Source organism: Protobothrops mucrosquamatus, unplaced genomic scaffold, assembly GCF_001527695.2.
Source record: "Protobothrops mucrosquamatus isolate PMUCROS unplaced genomic scaffold, P.Mucros_1.0 scaffold346, whole genome shotgun sequence".
Taxonomy (NCBI): domain Eukaryota; kingdom Metazoa; phylum Chordata; class Lepidosauria; order Squamata; family Viperidae; genus Protobothrops; species Protobothrops mucrosquamatus.
Window position 1 is genome coordinate 340,971 of NW_015386683.1, and position 19,614 is coordinate 360,584.

The 19,614-nt window shown below is 36.8% G+C and overlaps 1 protein-coding gene across 1 annotated transcript in view; it reads left to right on the plus strand.

Moving 5' to 3' along the window:
- The window catches only part of ITPR3 (inositol 1,4,5-trisphosphate receptor type 3), a 107,949-nt gene that overhangs the window by 43,778 nt on the left and 44,557 nt on the right, over positions 1-19,614 (plus strand). The window contains exons 4-24 of the mRNA XM_015815519.1: positions 3,336-3,422; positions 4,600-4,758; positions 5,193-5,291; positions 5,415-5,498; positions 6,464-6,610; positions 7,119-7,214; positions 8,608-8,652; positions 9,242-9,384; positions 10,196-10,295; positions 10,977-11,137; positions 11,541-11,682; positions 12,853-13,014; positions 13,475-13,647; positions 15,121-15,240; positions 15,903-16,085; positions 16,260-16,511; positions 16,804-16,948; positions 17,200-17,347; positions 17,725-17,921; positions 18,777-18,906; positions 19,439-19,496. Of these exons, the coding sequence (XP_015671005.1) occupies positions 3,336-3,422; positions 4,600-4,758; positions 5,193-5,291; positions 5,415-5,498; positions 6,464-6,610; positions 7,119-7,214; positions 8,608-8,652; positions 9,242-9,384; positions 10,196-10,295; positions 10,977-11,137; positions 11,541-11,682; positions 12,853-13,014; positions 13,475-13,647; positions 15,121-15,240; positions 15,903-16,085; positions 16,260-16,511; positions 16,804-16,948; positions 17,200-17,347; positions 17,725-17,921; positions 18,777-18,906; positions 19,439-19,496 (2,831 nt within the window). The remainder of the gene's footprint in view (positions 1-3,335; positions 3,423-4,599; positions 4,759-5,192; positions 5,292-5,414; positions 5,499-6,463; positions 6,611-7,118; positions 7,215-8,607; positions 8,653-9,241; positions 9,385-10,195; positions 10,296-10,976; positions 11,138-11,540; positions 11,683-12,852; positions 13,015-13,474; positions 13,648-15,120; positions 15,241-15,902; positions 16,086-16,259; positions 16,512-16,803; positions 16,949-17,199; positions 17,348-17,724; positions 17,922-18,776; positions 18,907-19,438; positions 19,497-19,614) is intronic.

The following is a 19,614-nucleotide window of genomic DNA, read 5'->3' on the forward strand; positions in this document are numbered from 1 at the left end:
AAAGGTCTTGGGTTAAAGAAGGCAGCTGATTTTCATTTTGGTGCTATGGATGAAGTAGCTGCCCAGCCATACATTACCAAGCATCATAGGGACATGTTTGCTAAGTTCCATTGCATTATCACAGAGTTGGTCTCTTGACAGCTATTCTCCTCTGTGCCTTTAGAAGATGGTTATATTGAATTCTTGGCTTCACTGCTTTATTGTTCACTAATTGTTCCTATAATTTTGTATTACAGAAATGCCTACAGTAAATACCACTTTGCACGCATTTAATATGCTTCTAGTTCAGCAGTTCGATTCTCACCGGCTCAAGGTTGACTCAGCCTTCCATCTTTCCGAGATCGGTAAAATGAGGACCCAGATTGTTGGGGGCAATATGCTGACTCTGTAAACTGCTTAGAGAGGGTTGTAAAGCACGGTGAAGCGGTATATAAGTCTAAGCGCTATTGCTATTCTACTGGTAATGCTGAGTGAAAAGCTGTAGGCCCATCCCTAGCTAATGGACATCTTATTCTTTTAGATTTTTGGTTTCTGAGATTTCACGAAACATTTTTCAGCATTTCCATGAGCTATACACTTGCAAGTGAAAGAAAAACGAAGTATAAGAATACTGAATGTTAATCCCAGTGTTTATTTTTAAGTATACTTATGAACCACAGGAAGTGAAAGTCTTAAAAATAAAATTAGGCTGAACTATAGAGAAGAGTAAATATTAGGCCACTCCTGAAACATTAGTTGCGTTTCTGATCCTTTTCTGTTGCGTACTTAGGTCCGTTTCACTATCTGCTCCTTCCCATACATCCTGTTCTCTGTCCAAGCCTTATAGCCTCAGGGTTTATTTGCTTATTTTTCTTACCATTCCTTTTGCTGCCCTTATTTCTCTGGAGCTAGTTTCTGCCCCAAGCTGTGTGTGCTCTGCTTTCATCTGCCAGACTGAAAATCCAGTCAAATATTAATCCATTGTTTGCCAACATTACTATTTAGTTGGAAGGAAAAAAAGTGTGGTAGCCTTTTTTAAAAGAGTTTTGGATTACCAGTGAAGCAACCTTAAAAAAGCAACTTTTGCCAGGATGGTTTTGTGGTTTACAGGCCAACCTGGAAGATTGTTTTATGCTACTGGTTTTGAAGTGCCTGAATCATGGCTAATGGAGATTTCTTCACGGCTCACAAGGTTTCTGTTTCCTCCTGGACTGGCTCAGAAATCCCCCAGCATCAGTTCTATATTACTTAATGGGCACTGACTTAAGTGAAAGTCTCTGGTTACTTTTGTTGCACTGGTTCTGCTGCAGTTCACTTATATGAGAAATGAGCCTCCTTCATTATACCCTCTATGAAGTATGTGATTGAGATAGACAATTTCTATGCAAATAACCCATGCATGGTTCTTTCTGAATACCCTTATAATTTTTATGGACTTGGGGAAACTTTTAGCTTTTATTTAAATAGCTAGATGTGAAAAAAAATATTCACAGCTCTTGAAAGCAATGGCCTTACGTCCTATATTTGATGGACTTCTGAGATTTTATTTTTTATTTTTTGAGAAAGAGCATCTTCTTCTTTACTTCCTTTTTATCACTTTGGGTATCGAGGGATAAAAAGAGCTAGATGTGAAAAACATATTCACAGTTTATGAAAGCAATGGCCTCATTTTCTATTGCTTTTCTTCACTAATATGTTTCTAAAGATCTAGCATTTCTAGAACCCCATTTAAGCAGCCATTAATAGAACTAATATCCAATTAAAAATAATAATTCAATCATTAATAATGTAGTTTGATGTATGTCTGTGGACCTGGGCTGCTAACAATATGTGCAGATGAAATAAATTGAACAAGCATGTATTCTTTGTATTTGAATGATGAAGCTATGTAGTATTTGAAACTATGAAGTATCTTTTTCTTTCATATGTTGCTTATTTCATGGGCATATATAGGTGTTAAAAACAATTCATTTTTTAAAAAATGCTTAAGTAATTAGAGCAGATGTGAGGAACCTGCAATCTGCAGCCATATTGCACCATGTACCTTCTATCTGAAGAAAATTGGTGGAAAAATAATTCGTGGTTCATAGTACTATCCTCCCCCCTCCCCCCAAAAAATAAAGGTTGAAATGGACATGCTAATATCTGCAAAGCAAAATGCATCAACTTCTAGCCTAATCCTCTCTGCTCTGTTCCAGCATGCAATAAAGGAACAAACTCTTTCAACCTTGCCCACTTGAAAGCCTTTTGTGGCTTTCAGACAAGATCCCCATGTGAAAAAAGAGTGCCCTTTCAATTAATTGTATGTCCTGCTGTAACCCAAAGGTTCCTTTGAGTGCTAGAGCCCAGATTTGATTTTAGCCTAGGGATTTCCCAAGTGGACTCTTGTGGAGAATAGAATTTCTTCTGTCTTCCTTCCTTCCTTCCTTCCTTCCATCCATCCATCCATCCATCCATCCATTATATATGGCTGCTCATCTCATGAAAAAGTGACTGTAGGCAGTATACAACAAAAACTATAAAACAGTAATATAAAAAACAATTAGCAAATCCAGAGAATTCAGGGAAAAAGAAGGCAGCAAATATTAATCTCAGTGGAGCCACTTCAGTGTCCAGATCTAACTCCTTAGCAGAAGGGACTTGCAACATAACTTTTCTGCCAGTTCTGATGGGATGGGCAAATGTAATCGTATCCCTTAAATAACCCAGCCCCAAGCCATATAGCGCTTTAAAAATCAAAATCAACACCTTGTATTGGACCTAAAAACACATTGGCAACCAGTGCAGCTTGTGAGCAGAGATGTAATGTGTGCTGTTCTAAAGGCATATATAAATTGCTCCTTGCACTAGTTGAAGTTTCTGGATACTTTTCAACTTCCTTATAGAACACAATATTTATTCTCATCAAACTCCTGCCAAATCTTTACCAGCTGGGGAGATTCTAAAGGCAACTTCTCTTTTTCGTGCAGCATTCAGTAATTTTTTTAAAAAAAGAATATCCCATTTCTTTTTGTGAACATTTTAACAGCTTTTTATTGATATCTTCAAGAAACTGTACGCAGAGTATCTATAGATTAAAAAAACTGGAACTACAGATAATCCTTTACTGGAATTTTATTATTTATATAACCTGTTGAATCAAATGACTTTCAGAAAACCATTAACTATAATTTACAAACCATAATTGCTAAATTTGTATAACCTACTAAACTGAAATCAAACAAACTCCATCATGATGTGGCAAAATATATGGACCCAGCCTCTATTTGACTCTTGATCCTCTTCTAACAAATGTTTTCTATTCTTTTACAATTTGCAATTGGATTCATTTTGCTGTGTTTTATATTTCTCAACAGCATGCAGCTCAGATGGAGCAGAAGCAAAATGAAACAGAGAACAAGAAGGTCCATGGAGATGTGGTGAAATATGGAAGTGTCATACAGGTAAACAATATTGGTTTTCTCTTGGCCAGTGCCCAGTCACCAATTTAAATCTCCACTTTCTTTTAGATAGCCAAATTTATGTTTACCTAGAACAGCTTTCTCAAACGTTAAAGTTTACAGATGCAAAGATAAAAAACTAATACAAAGTAAGAAGAATATAAAAATTAAAAAGTGCAGAGAAAAAATGACAAAGTAAAACAATAGATAAAGAAATGACTCCCTCTCACTTCAACAAGTGCAAACAACTTCAGTAACTTATACCCTTCTCTTATATTTCAATAAAACATATCTTCTTTTCATACCTCATCTCTTATAATAGATAAATTATACCGTCTTGTTACTCATTGCTAATCAACAAAAGTCTATTAAGAGCTAACAATAATAACAATATATATTTTAACCTTAATCAAATGAATCATTTTTTATTCTTTTCCTTTTAACACAGTAACAACACTTTCTCTAAAAATGTAACAAAAGAAATTTCTTCCCATATCTTATCTGTTATCTCTATGCAAATCTTTAAAGCCTTTTAATTCAATCCTAGTTACAGTAAGAAAAATCCATTAAGAGTTACAAAAACGCAGCATATATATTTAACCTTGATTAAATTAATCCACAAAAATTTCATTGTAAAATTTTAAACAGCCCACAGGAAGTACTGTATTAAGCCTGTCTGGCCCCTTAATCCATTTACAACTTTCCAAAATCAACATTTTAGTCAACCTTTAAATCATATATATATATATATTAAAGCCCTGAAACATGCATGAAACCTATCATTACAGATAGAAGGAAACACACCCAGTATGATGAAACTTGCCCTTCTAAAGGTTCTCAACATCCAAAAATCATAACAAGCAATTTTCTAAGATGGTTAAGAGGGAAATATGCAAATCCAGTGTCCGTTTGAAGGCACTGAACCATGGCTTAGGTGAGATGACTTTCCCCTGGCTCCGAGAGTTCTAAAACTCACTGGAGACTGCTGGCTTATAGCCTCTTTGTGAGGACTTTCTGTGTAGAGCGGTTATGGGCGGTCCTGGCCCTCTCTTTGCTCCAGAGAGGAATTCTGAGGAACCAATCCATCCTCTTTCCAATACAGCCATTGTCTCCAGTCTATGTGGAGCTGTCATCGATTCATCTTTGCTTCTCCAGAAATCCACTCTGTTTATTTTTCCAGCTTCTCCACATGAAGAGTAATAAGTATCTGACAGTAAACAAGCGCCTCCCTGCCTTACTAGAGAAGAATGCCATGAGGGTAACTCTTGATGCCACGGGCAATGAAGGATCCTGGCTTTTTATCCAACCCTTCTGGAAACTGAGGAGCAATGGAGATAATGTGAGTATGATAATGTGATTCCTCCAAGAGATCTCTCTTGGCTTCATAAACAGGAATGATTTTAGGTTTCTCTACTTCCTATTGGAGTAGGTTTCACTTTTAGACAAAGAAGCTTACAAAGGGGTATCAAGTTGGCTTTAATTACTTAGTTTCTCAAGGAATTTGTGATGGGACATTCATGATGGATTTTCAGTCTCAACCCTGATATCATGTCTGAAATTTCCACACTTATTGCACTTAAATCTGTTAGGGGAAAGAACCCAATGGGAGATACTATGCCAAGCTGATAGTAAAGGGATGTAGAGTCATGTAAATTCATTCATTCAATCAATTTCTATAGCTGCCCAACTCAACCAAGTGACTCTGGGTAGCTTATAATTCTAAAATTATAAAACAATGAAAACAACTAAAAACGTTATGTGATCTTTTCTCAGGTAGTTGTTGGAGACAAAGTAATTTTGAATCCTGTGAATGCTGGGCAGCCACTGCATGCTAGCAACTACGAACTTGCTGATAATCCTGGATGCAAGGAGGTATTAGAAACTGGAAGAAGTGAAATGTTGGGTGGGGAGATGTAGAAAATTATAGTGGAAGTTCAGTCATTATTTGAGATTTACTTTAGGGCATATCTTTTTTGTAATTCCTTGTTTTTTTAGGTGAATTCAGTCAATTGCAACACCAGCTGGAAAATCAACTTGTTTATGAAATTCCGGGACCATATGGAAGAAGTGCTTAAAGGGGTAATAAGTTTGTGCATATCCATCTTTAGTTGTGCATGTAAAATTTATTTTGTTGCTTTGTTATGCATGTAAATCAAACCTTAAGTTTTGGCTAAGACAAAAGTGGCAGGGCAAAGACAAACAATAAATATGTTCCATTAATTTAGCCTCAATTTCAATTTAACTGAATTAATTATTCCCACTTTTTTCTCTTTCCTCATATTAAAATTGACAATTTGGTGTCAATTTCTGAAGCAAATCTAGGGGCCATATCCAAGCCTTTTAAGAACTGCATATGATCTTTGGACTAAGACTGTGGTGTATCCTTGGTATTTTCTGTAGATGTGAAAAATGTCTCTGCCCTTCTTGTTGGTAGTTCAAAGTATGTAGCATTGTTTTTTTGCTGTTCGGTTTTCAGTCAAATTGCTAATAAAAATTTTATAACAAAACTTTTACTGGCAATTGGACTGCTACAAGCAAATACAGAAATGCTGTGAGGTGTAAGAAATTAGGAGCCGGAATAGAGGTCAAAAGCACTATGAGTTTATTTCATGCTAGCTATGCACAAGAATCTGATCTATAAATGGTCAAGGCAAATTGGCACCTGATAAGAGTCAACAGACTTCAAAGGGGACGGGACTTAGGTCTCTTACGAGTGCATAGAAATTCCAAACTGATGATGCGTTTGACCCTGTCCTCAGACTCAGCTTGATCATCTCCTACAAATGCATGATTGTACACTCATGTATTAGGCATATTTTGAGTTGTTCCACACAAATCAGTAGAACTTTAGTTAACCATAGCTAACCTGTCCAGTAATTTCATTATTCTGTTTCCCAGCATTCAGAGGTGTATGTGCAAGGTGTTCACACTACTATTGCTATGATTACTATCACTAAATTTATTCCTTGATAAAAAAATATGTTATTTGGTTATCCCATGTAAAATGGTTGTATATAGAAATTTGTATTTCTTTTTTCAAATAGGGTGATGTTGTTAGATTGTTCCATGCAGAACAGGAGAAATTTCTCACCTGTGATGAATACAAAAGCAAGCTTCATGTTTTCCTTCGAACTACCTTGAGGCAATCGGCAACGTCAGCCACAAGTTCCAATGCACTCTGGGAAGTTGAGGTGAGTGTTAGGCTAATCCACTACTTCCTGTTTTAGTATTCCTTGGGTTCTGATGTAATCTGAGTGCACTGCTATACTTGTTTGTGTGGTGAAACCAATATATTTACATGGGTATGGCTATCCTGGCCCTGAGTTTAGCTTATGATAAAAAAGTGGAAGTGGAATTGCTGTGGAGAGTGGCATTACATTCTGGGGCCATTAAGATGACGTTGATAGTAACAGCAACAGTAATAGCAGTAAAAATAGTGCAAGCTTTAATTCATGTTCTCAAAACGTGTGTGTGTTGCAACCAACTTTGGTTATGGGTGTCTTCAGGAGGGAGCAAATTAGGGCAAATGGTGATGCTTGATGATACTATTGTGTGCTATCTGACATTTATATACAGATATATAAAGCTTGCATTTACGTGATGATATCATTGCATGCATGTTTTCTTTTTGCTGCCATTGCAGATTGATGCCACTACATCATTGGATCAAACTTAAGATTTCCTGATTTTATTTTCCAGGTAGTCCATCATGATCCTTGCCGAGGTGGAGCTGGACACTGGAATGGTTTATATCGCTTCAAACACCTTGCCACTGGGAATTATTTAGCAGCAGAGGTGAAAAGAACTGCATAAATTATAGCAGTTTTAGGTGCATATATACAGTAAGGCTGTAGTATCAGTTCTCATGAAATGATGGATATGAATGCATTTTCACTGGTTTAAAAATGACAGAAACCAAAAGTTCTCCAGGACACATTTCACACCATAGACAACACCAAACACCAAATTGGTGGGATGAAATAGCATTTTTGTGATGTTGTCCAGGTGCACTGTTCCACTGTTTTATATTTTGGCTCTCAAAGGAAATTGATCACAACCTGGACAAAGTTCCAAGGTATCTTGAAAATAAAATTGCTTGCGTTTGGATTTTATAGTTCCATTAACAAGAGATAATCTGTTCACCATCAGACCTAATTATTAAATGAGTTACAAGGTCCTAGGACTAATTCAATAACCATTACCTGTCTTGGCTTTTTGACATTTAACTAGAAAAAGGAAGGCTGATTGAGTCCATCAGTTGATACATTTTTCCTTGAGAGAAGATGGTATCAGTCTCTGAAAGACATAATAATCAGACTGGTCTAAATAATACAGGTTCAGAAAAATGAACAGCTGCTGGCTGATTGCCATTACTTTGATTTTTAAGCAGTGCAACAGACTTCCTTAGGTAAAGTTGATTTTTCTGGATAAATTTCCATTTAGTTTGGGCAGAGAAATTATTTTTCCCCATTGTTTTGTTAAATTATAAATTAGGAATAATAAATTATGAAAAACAGATAGGGAGAAATTACTTTAATCCTCCTATGTATTGTTAAGAGAGAGACAGAGTTTATATATGTCTTTCTTAAAGTATGAATGGGCATGTTCCTGTCACTCTATCTATATTGGGAAACTTCCACGGAATGTGACTAAAATCATATTCCCTAGCATGTGCTACGAAACTATCAACATATGTTGTAATACACCCACCCACACAAAGCTTCTTATGTTTCATATCCTAGTTGTTGTTGTTTTCCTCCAGGAAGAGCACTGGGGAAACATGCAGTTTTGTATTCAAGCTCAGGTTTGATGCGAAGCACAAGGTTTATGCCAATTTACATTCTTGTGTTGTGAAAAACTATAAGCAATCAGATTTGAGGCAGGGAGGTTTAACTGAAGCCATTTTAGTTTTGAGCATAGTAGAATTTCTCCAGCGACCACTTGCACTAGTTGCCAAATGTCCTCAGCAATTACATAGATACTGAATGGAAGTTACAAAGGAAAACAAAGATATTCCCTATCACTTGAATCATCAGTTCATTCTGATCTTTAGTTCCAGTTTCAGAGAAAAAAAAATTAAGTTAAGTAGGCTGTTTAGAATTTCAGAAGATCAAGATCAATTGATTTTAGTTCTTGTTTCTTTTCTTTTCTTTTTTTCTATCCTGATATTCTTTCTTTAACTTCTCAGGAAAACCCTGGCTACAAGGGAGAGGCAGGAGAGTCCAAGCCCTTGGTAAGCTGCCTTGAGTTATTCATACTTGTGAATTTTCAATCAAGTTATTATAAGAGGATTGGATTGTCTACAAGTGCGAATTGGCAATATTTAAAATTAAAACATCATTTGATGTCACAATTTGCTCTGAATGCGTTAGCAGGAAAAATCCTTCACATTGTTGAAATGTGTTTTGGACAATGCCAAATCAGCATTTTTGTAAACAATTAAAGACTATTGTTAAAGTGGATATTACTTATTTGTAAGGACCTTGGAATACAGGGTTGGAATACCCCATGTTAACAGTTCTTTCATTAAGGATATTAAATGTTTTTATGCTCTTAAAATGAATTGACATAATTATCTTAATACATGTTTTCTATGTTGATTGGAGTTCCAGTTCATCTACTATATACTAGATTAGCGCTTGTTAAAAAAGGAACTAGAAGTTGTAATTATTTAAGCAATAGAGAATATGAGTATTTCCGGACATGGCTGGAGAATTTGGAAGCTCCCCTCAAAGGTTCCATGAAGCAGTGTTGGTCATTGTGGGGGGCATGGACTTTTGTGGTCCTGCTAACAGAACTAAAATCTCCTTATGTTGTGACAGGCAGGAACCACTCGTTGTAGTCGGAGATTCACAGGGGAAAAGATCAAGTACCGGCTTGTAGCTGTGCCTCATGGTAATGACATAGCATCCCTTTTTGAACTGGATCCCACTACACTGCAAAAGACTGATTCATTTGTCCCCCGGTAAGTGGCTTCATCCAGAATACTGTATTTTTCTGAATGAGAATAGAGACAATAAGCACAATCTAGAGAAAGAAATAAGTGCTTTTTGGGGGGGCGATTGACACTTCAATAGTGTAGAACAGGAAGAGATGTACTTATTTAAATGAATGCTTACAATATCTTGAATAAGAATTTCCTTCCCTCTTAATGTTCTACCTGTAGTCCTGGAAAAATACTCTTTGAACAGGAATAATGGAAAGCTTTATGGATCATTTCAATGTCTTTTTGGCCTGTTTGTTAATGGATTAGGATAGATTTAGGTTTAATTTTTCAAATCATTTATCTACCTTTTTTAACCATCTCCTTATCTTTCATGCATGTATAATACTTATCAGCCTCCATGTTCTGATACATTAGGCAGAAGTGAATCAAGAAAATAGGACAAGAAGCACTTTTGGATATTGCAAGTAATAAATAATATATGCATTTCAAAGATCACAGCTTCCCTTTTTATATCTTTATGGAATTAGACATGAGTGCACTAAAGGTTATTCCTGACATCCAATAAGTTATGAAATGGATGTAATCCAGAGTTTGCAAATATAAAGTCCTGTTGAAAGTATTGAAATTTAAGACTTTATTTGCTTCAAGTCTTGAAGTGGAGCTCTAAGTGATTACTATATTCTTCTTATTCCTAAAATCAAAGTAGAGAGACTTGGTAATAAGTCCTGAAACAGAAGGTCAAGATTATATGCTTACCATTTATAAAGTGGCCATGAGCTCTTATGGAAAGTCTGTTGAGGAATAATATTAATTCTCTATTCATTTTCAGAAATTCCTATGTTCGATTACGTCACCTCTGCACCAACACTTGGATTCAGAGTACCAATGTACCCATTGATATTGATGAGGAGAGGCCCATCCGTCTTATGGTATCTTTCTTCCTTTGATCAGCTACTACTGTTAATGTGGAAAGCTGTTTGCTAATGGAGCTAATGCCGATTGGGGGTTTCTGCTCCTTTTGATCTAGTCAGAATTTTAGAGGTAGAATTTTAAGCAACTTTCAGAGGTACCTTTACAAGAGGTTACATATTCAGAAATGGCTAACTTTGTGATTATGTTGCTTTCTTTAATTTCTAAGAAGTTGGAATGCTCAGCTTTCAACCCCACAATTCACAACCCTTCTTTTCAAGCTCATTCCAAAATACTTTCATTTTCTTCTTCTCCTGTAGCTCTCAAATACACACCATCTGAAACATATGCATATTCATTGTCCTCTTCCTGCTTCTTTTTTGCCTTGCAGGCTGCCTAAAATTTCCCATTGCTCTTTGCCACCCTCATCAGGACAGCTCATTCTTTGGAATAGGTCAATTTTCATATTCTCTTGGCCATTTTGTCATTAGAACCACAATTGTCTCTTGGATATATCTGTCTGTCTGTCCTCATTCTTTTCTGCCTAAAAAATGGTATTTAAAGTGGTTCATGATAAGTGAGCATTTAATATTAATTTTTTAGTATTTAGTATTATCTGGATGTGATGTTAGAGAATATAATTTGCAAATATAGACATTTGAGCAATCCACGGAACTGGATTATATAATTCTGCTTTTCAGCTTGGTACCTGCCCAACCAAAGAAGACAAAGAAGCTTTTGCCATTGTTTCTGTTCCAGTGTCAGAAATCCGAGATCTGGATTTTGCCAATGATGCCAGCTACATGCTAGCTAATGTGGTAGATAAGATGAATGAAGGATTCCTTAGTCAGAATGACCGGAGGTAAAAAGAGCAAGTATTTTGTATCACTGGACATTAAGAGACAGATATAATCAGTTTGTGTGGGATTAAGTCAATTAGCCTGAAGGACTAATACATGAATCCCTTTTGCAAGAATCCAATTTTCTTCCTGCAAGAAGATATTATTCACATCTGTGATGTAGCCTAAATATTGTTTTGACTTGGGCAATGAAATGTTATGCTGTACATTCTGAAAAGTTAAGCTTAAATTGTAAATTACTTTGAATTTTAAAGACCTAGGCAAAATATTTAAAAAGCATGACTAATATTTATGTTGTTTTTGTTTCCTATGAAATAACTATTTATTGTCCAAAATAAACTGTTGCATGATCTTGATTTATGGGATGTGTTTCACTGCTGAAATTAATTATGATTTCTCTGACAGATTCGTCATCCAACTGTTGGAGGACTTGGTTTTTTTTGTAAGCGATGTACCCAACAACGGTCAAAATGTTTTGGATATTGTTATTACCAAGGCCAACCGAGAAAGGCAAAAACTTATGAGGGAACAGAACATACTGAAGCAGGTGATTTATTATCCAGAACAACTACTGTTCTTTGCAGTATTAAATGAAGATTATTAAATGAAGAGTTTTCAATATTCCAGAATATTTCTACAATGAAACGTTCTTTTCTAAGACTGCAGACAATTCCCCTGATTTATATGCAAGATATATGCAAATTAGCTTTGAATAGGTATCAGTTGAAGAAATAGCTACTCTGCAACTTTTTGACCTACCTACTCTAAAATGACAGGGCTTGTGAAGGGCTGTCTTTTCAAATTTGTTCAACTTTTAAAATCAATATAATGAAGACTTTTTCTCCTAGCTGATCTCAGTTTGAATAGACATAGTGGGAAGACAGTGTGCAATTCTGAATTCTTCCGAGTGAGATCTTCATTTGAATGAGCCATAATCTCTTGCCATTGGTCATGGTGGCTGAGATTGTTGGAACTTCAAGTCCAACATACCTGGAAGGAACCAGATTGTTCATCCTTACTGTATTTTAGGAGGACGGGTAATTTTCAAAACTAAAATTAAAAAGAAACAACCTGGATAGCAGAGAAGCATTCCTTTGAGGAGGAGTGTTTTCAAGTCCACAGAGAACACAATAAAAGCCATCCTGAGCAGGTTTCTGTGATTCCCACAGAAGAACTAGATGGAGAGCTGAAATTCAGAATTGTGCATATCTTTATATTATTCATGAATGGCTGATCTCCATCTCTCAAGATGCAGATGGAATAAAGGCCCTAAAATTAACTGATATCTTGGGTAGGATGACATAGAAGTAAATTTCCTGTTGGGGACACATTCATAAATACTTGGAAGGACAGTTGTAGGAAAAAGTATCTTGCCTCAAAATTGTATCCTTTTTTTTTTTTACAAGAACATTTTAAAATATTTTCTATCTAGTTGTTTTGGAATTGGGAATAAACCTGTTGTGCTTCATTGTTACCTATGATAGCTTTTTTTTTGAAACATGTTGATCTGGCCTCTTGGTTTTTTACTTCATCCAGATGAGATGAAGGAACTCAATGATTTGACAGTAAACAAATCCCAAGTAAATTTGTTCATAAATAGGGAAAAAGATATGAAATATTCCAGAATCAAGACCTAATAGTTTGGAATTCCCCCTCACTCCCCCAAGCAAAATACACTTTCCAGTTGGACTGATAACATCCCTTCTGTGCTAAATAGATCTTTGGAATTCTGAAGGCTCCATTTAAAGAAAAGGGTGAGGAAGGTCCACTTGTACGCCTGGAAGAGCTATCTGACCAGAAGAATGCTCCATACCAATACATGTTCCGACTCTGCTATAGGGTACTGAGGCATTCCCAGGAGGATTACCGCAAGAATCAGGTAAGTACTTACCAATAAAGATACAGATATTGCTGGTTTAGGGTTGGTGTAGAGCAGGAGTGTCAAACTCGCAATGTCACGTGACGTGTCGTGACGTATCGCGACTTTTTTTGCCATTGCCGGCAATGGGGTGGGCGCAGTTTTGCTATGATGCATCCGGCCCGCGGGCCGGCAGTTTGACACCCCTGGTGTAGAGGATTAGTCCATGATTAGTCCAATATATATTTTTCTGGACTATTTAATCTTAATAAGAATAAATGATCCATATAGAAGCAAATCAATTAAGATTCATTTGTTTTATGGGTTTGCTTTTCCTTAATGATATGTAAGAAATTTTTTATGCATACAGCATTATCGTTTGGAAAAATCTTCACATTTTTGGCTATTCAGTAGTTGCTAAATTAGCTCACAGTTTTAACATGGAATTACTCCACTCAGATATGATTTCTTTTTTTTCCAGGAACATATTGCTAAGCAGTTTGGAATGATGCAGTCACAAATTGGCTATGACATTTTGGCTGAGGACACCATCACTGCCCTCTTGCATAACAACCGTAAACTTCTTGAAAAGCATATAACCAAAACTGAAGTGGAAACCTTTGTGAGTCTGGTGCGAAAAAATCGAGAACCCAGGTGGGTATCACTTAAAGACAATGGGGCAACTTGGGTTGCATATTTTTAAACTAGATCTTTCTTCTGCAGTAGTTAACAGGCATCTTGCATGCATCTTTATGACATTAGCTTAAGATTTTAATTATATTAAGATTATGTTAAAAATTAATTAAGAGTTTGGTTGATTGTTGATTTGTTAGCTATGTTGGATAATTGGCAGTCCAAAATAGTCTTCAGGTAATTCGTTGTAAGGAAAGTGAACTGGCATAAAAGCTTTAATAAAGTTATTAACACCCCAGGGTCAACATCAGTAGTGGCATTTACAGTGGATTTGATAGATAAAATACTAGTCCCAATCCAATCCGAAGTCTGAGATGAATAAAGTTCCTTAATGGTAGCTGAGGTTCAATGGCCAGAACAGAAATAATTGTCAGGTCCAAGTAAAGGATCAGTTTCCAAGAAAGTAAATACAAGTAGTCCTTGTTGAACATCTACTTGTTCAGCAGCTGTTCAAAATTACGATGATTCTGAACAAGGGGGACTTAAGTCAGCCCGCCCAGGTAACCAGACAGGAAACATGATTAAATGAGCTAATTCTACTTTATTGTAAGACTACATTCACAGAATCCTGCAAGTGTAAAGACAGAAATTTCCCACCTCCACTTGTAACTGATTGATCCATGACAGCAGGTCCTTTCTAAGTTTCTTTCTCTAACCATTGATTGTGGGCTCCTGTCTCTCTTGTCTGATTCCTAGGCAGTATCTCTTTCCCTCTTTCCCCAAGGTCATTCATACATTCCATTCCATTTACAAGTCTTCCTTGTTGATGTAGCTATAGCAGCATCCCAATGGTCATGTGTTTGTGATGTGGGGGGCTTGGCCTTTGTGATGTTGCAGTATTCCATGGTCCCATGGTTGCCATTTGCAATCTTCACTGTGGGCTTCCAACAAGCAGAGTCAATAGGGAAGCTGGCAGAATGTCACAAATGGCAATCACATGTCCGTGGGATGCTGCGACTACATGAAATTCATCTAATGGAAACCAGGACTTCCACAACTACCATTGTAAGTTGGTGCAGTAACATGATGTGCTTTATATTGTATTACTTAAGAACAGAGTTGCCAGTCCCAGTTGCCATACATCAGTGCATGATAGCATTGGATGGAAATTGTTCCAGCTTCTGGTTGCTTTAGGTCTAGTGCTGGAAACTCCAATTTTCAATTGGCACTGATCATCTCTGATTATTGAAGTTGGAGTACACAGGAATAAATGTCTCCTTGGGTGGATTGTTCTTTCCAAGATGCTTCTTCATGCAACCTGGTTTTTTTTTACTATCTTTCTGCCTTCTGGTGCAAAAGTACAGTAGCAGTGTTTTCTTTAGACTGGGCAGTTGACATTCCAGATAAGGATTGGAAACAATAAAGACTGTGAATTTTCCAATGGTGAAAAAAAATTGCTTGAAGGATAATTTGAACCCTTCACTTCTGTTCAAGGTTTTTGGACTATCTATCAGACTTGTGTGTGTCAAACCATGTAGCCATTCCCGTAACTCAGGAGCTGATCTGCAAGTGTGTCTTGGACCACAAGAACACTGATATCTTGATCCAAACTGAGTGAGTATCCAGTGTGCCCTTTTCCCTTTGAACAATAGTATTACTGTCCTCTTCCGCTACTACTCTTTTTGCTATCCTGATGTCAGAGTACTATGTCATTTTGAGCCTATATCAGAGTGTTTAAAAATAGATGTGCTGGGCCAATAGTTTTATATTAAAATATTTATTAAAATGCTCTTGAGAGGAGATGCAGTAATGTAAGCTTGCTCTCACATGGTCAAATTATGGCAGTGGATTGTTAGAAACTGAGTTGAAGTCTGAGATGGCTACCTTTGAAACCTTTTTTACTGTTAGAGCAGTAACTGAGGAATTCTGGGAGTTGAAGTCCACAAGTCGTGACGTTGCCAAGGCTGAAGACCCCTGTGTTAGAGGGAAACTTCACAAAGATCACTTTCCTTCAAATGTAGATATTGGATGCTGATTACATATGGTACTTTTTATTATACTCTCTTGGAAGGAATCAATATATTCCAAAACTTAAACTGTTGGGTGATTTTGCAGCCATTATATTGCAGTAAAAATTGGTAGGAAAAATAATTAAAAGAAAGATAGTTTGGCAGATAGGAAGAGAATAATTCACCACATATGACTCAGCTCAGAATTAAATGGCTTTAGATAATTTCTTTCTTAGAAGGTGAGTGGAAGCATTTTTGTTTTTTCAGATTGAGGCCTGTGAAGGAGATGTCTCAGACTCATGAGTACCTGAGTATTGAATTTTCTGAAGAGGAAGTCTGGTTGACCTGGACTGACAGAAACAATGATCATCATGAGAAAAGCATCCGACAGCTGGCCCAGGAAGCGCGAGCAGGAAATGCCCATGATGAGAATGTTTTGAGTTACTACAGGTAATATTTTGGTTCCTGTGGCCTAGTTATGTTCCTTGTGTCTGATCGTTGACTTGTTTCTTCCAGTTTAGCAGCTTTTGTCTTTTATTGAATAGTCTTTGTAAGCTGGACAAATCTTTATTAAGCTTTATCATCTTTATTACACTTTCTTTCTTCTTACTTTTGTCTTCACAGATACCAACTGAAGCTGTTTGCCCGCATGTGCATGGATCGGCAATACTTGGCCATTAAAGAAATCTCCAAGCAATTGGGTGTGGAGCTAATATTTCTCTGCATGGCAGATGAAATGTTGCCCTTTGACCTCCGAGCCTCTTTCTGTCATCTCATGCTGCATGTACATGTGGACAGGGATCCACAGGAGAAAGTAATGCCTGTGAAATTTGCACGCCTGTGGACTGAGATTCCTACAGCTATCACTATTAAAGAGTAAGCTGTTAAAAATCTCTATGTGGGAAAAGGGAATGAGATATATAAAGAGATGCCATAGCATTTAGAAAGTCTTGCTAATTCATATTCACCCCCTTGTGCCTATTGAGAATAGGAATATAAATGCAGCCACTGACGTATGTAATTTTGGTTCCAATTTGAAATCTATTTGTAGGCAGTAGGACTTACTTCTAAATAAACATGCGTAATGTTATGTTATTATGAAAGGCAGGAGGTAGTTTGTACTAGAAACCATATCCCTTTGATTCATTAAGTTCTTTTTCTTCTGTAGCTATGATTCTAATGTGAATAGTTCAAGAGACGACAAGAAGAATAAGTTTGCCAGCACAATGGAGTTTGTGGAAGATTATCTCAACAATGTAGTCAGTGAAGCAGTTCCCTTTGCTAACGAGGAGAAAAATAAACTGACTTTTGAGGTGAGAAACTTGCCTTTGATATATTGTGGGAGTTTTCCTCCCATGTGAGACAGGCTAATTGCACAATTTCAGCTTCTGGCAAGAACAAAGATCACATTTGTTGCTTTGAAAATTGGCTTTCTATGTACTCAGAAGAATCCAGGATTTTGTTTTAAATGACTTTTCACTGTGACTGCTTTCTGTTGTTCTAGAGCTAGTGCTCAGTCAACTAATTCGGTTTTTTCCTCTATATTGAACTGGTATCTTTCCAGGTTGTCAGCCTTGCCCACAACCTCATCTACTTTGGCTTCTACAGCTTCAGTGAACTGCTGCGTTTGACACGGACTCTTCTTGGCATCATAGATTGTGTTCAGAACCCTCAGTTGATGATGCAGGCCATGTATAATGATGATGTGGCTGGTAGGTCCTCCAAGCCCTAACAGATGCTGAGATAAAGTGTAATGCGCTTATTTATATTAATAATGTGTGGAGGAAAAAGTGGGCACCTTTTTTTAAAGTGGTATAGATCTTTTTTTTTTTTGTACATATGGTCAGATCACACTGAGTGGCTTTAGGTACTGTATACCTTTTAAGTTTAAAAATCACTTAAATTATGGAAGAAGATGATGAAATGAATATTGATTGAGAAAATGTAGTTCAAAAAATTCACCACAGATATGTGATTACAGTGGAAATTGCTTCTAACCATATCCCTAATTTGGCTGTAGAAACCCTCAATGATCTGACTGAAAGTAGGACCAAGTATTAAGTTTGGTGGAATGTGATTTCTTCCCTAGGGAAAAATGTCCGAAGATCTATCCATGGTGTTGGCCAGATGATGTCTACTATGATGCTGAGCAGGAAGCAGTCCATCTTTGGTTCATCAAACATGAATGCTGTGGTTGTTCCTGAGCCAGCAGATAGGGGAAGAAACATAGAAAATGAAAACATAGTAGTGATGGAAACAAAACTGAAAATTCTAGAGATATTGCAGGTTAGAACAAGTCAGTAGTTCTGGTAATCACATACTATGAGCCATGACTGTATGACACAATAGCTGCTTCTACTGGGACCATTTATGATAACAACTTTAGAGAAAAGAAGGGAAAGAAATAATAATAATAATAATAATAATAATAATAATAATAATAATAATAATAATAATAATAATAATAATAATGATGATGATGATGATGATGATGATGATGATGATGATGATGATGATGATGATGATGATGATGATGATGATAAAGTTGGAAGGGACCTTGGAGGTCATCTAGTCCAACCCTCTGCTCAGGCAGGAAACCCTATACCATTTCGGACAAATAGCTGTCCAGTTTCTTCTTAAAAACTTCCAGTGTTGGCGCATTTACCGCTTCTGGAGGCAGGTTGTTCCACTGGTTAATTGTTCTAACTGTCAGGAAGTTTCTCCTTAGTTCTAGGTTGCTTCTCTCTTTGGTTAGTTTCCACCCGTTGCTTCTTGTCCTGCCTTCAGGTGCTTTGGAGAATAGCCTGACTCCCTCTTCTTTGTGGCAGCTCCTAAGATATTGGAATATATATAAATATATATAAATAGCTAGAAAAGTCTGTAAACGGGCGAGACTGGGCATGTCCAGCCTATGGCCCACGGGTTGCATACGGCTCTGGACAGCTAGCAATGCAACCCCACAAGATAATAAAAATATAATAAAAGGAATTATGTTATTTATATACATTAACTATATTATATGTATTGCATATGCAGCCCGAGACAATTCCTCTTCACTTAATGTGGCCCACATAAGCCAACAAAGATTGGACAATCTTGGGCTAGACTGATCCTCTTTTCATATTCTCTTCTTACACCTAGTTCATTCTAAATGTGCGACTAGATTACAGGATCTCCTATTTGCTCTCGGTGTTCAAGAAGGAGTTTGTGGAAGTTTTTCCCATGCAGGACAGTGCAGCAGATGGAACAGCACCAGCCTTTGACTCTACAAGTAAGCCCCCAGGTTCTCCTGGTACTTTTTCTCTGTTTAATCTGATGTCAGAAATCTTTTTTTTTTAACTTCATTTTGCCATAGTGTTCAATAATGGTCTAAAGGTAGATGGATGTATGATCTCTGAATGAAAGGCTGAATCTATTGTGGGATGATAGAATATCTGTAGGAAATGGGAATGTTTAGGATCATAGTGATTTATTACAAAGAATGAGAAATGGCCATGTTCACTTCAACATAAGATGACTTTGAGTGTAAGATACTCTTCCCCTTCCTGCTGCCCCCAATTAAGGACTACACTTATATAGAGAAAATTCATCGGCTTTATTTTGTATAGCGTCCACATATAAAAGAAATTTTTAAAGCTAAATCATCTGGGGGGAAATCTGCTTTTCTCTTCACTTAAATATAGTGGTGATTGAGAAATGGCTGATGAGCTAGTTCAGATATTTCATTGTCTTTTCTTTTTTGTCCTCCATCACCTTCCAATTGTTACATTTCTTGTTTCTTATGCACTTTTTTTCCCTTCCAGCTGCAACAATGAATCTGGACCGGATTGGGGAGCAGGCCGAAGCCATGTTTGGGGTTGGGTGAGTTTTAGTGTACTGGTCATTATTGCTGTCAGTTGCTTTTCCCATATATAACTAAAGCAATTTATCCTCTAGTATGGAGAGTTCAAAGCCATGGTTATGATTTCTTTATTTCTTT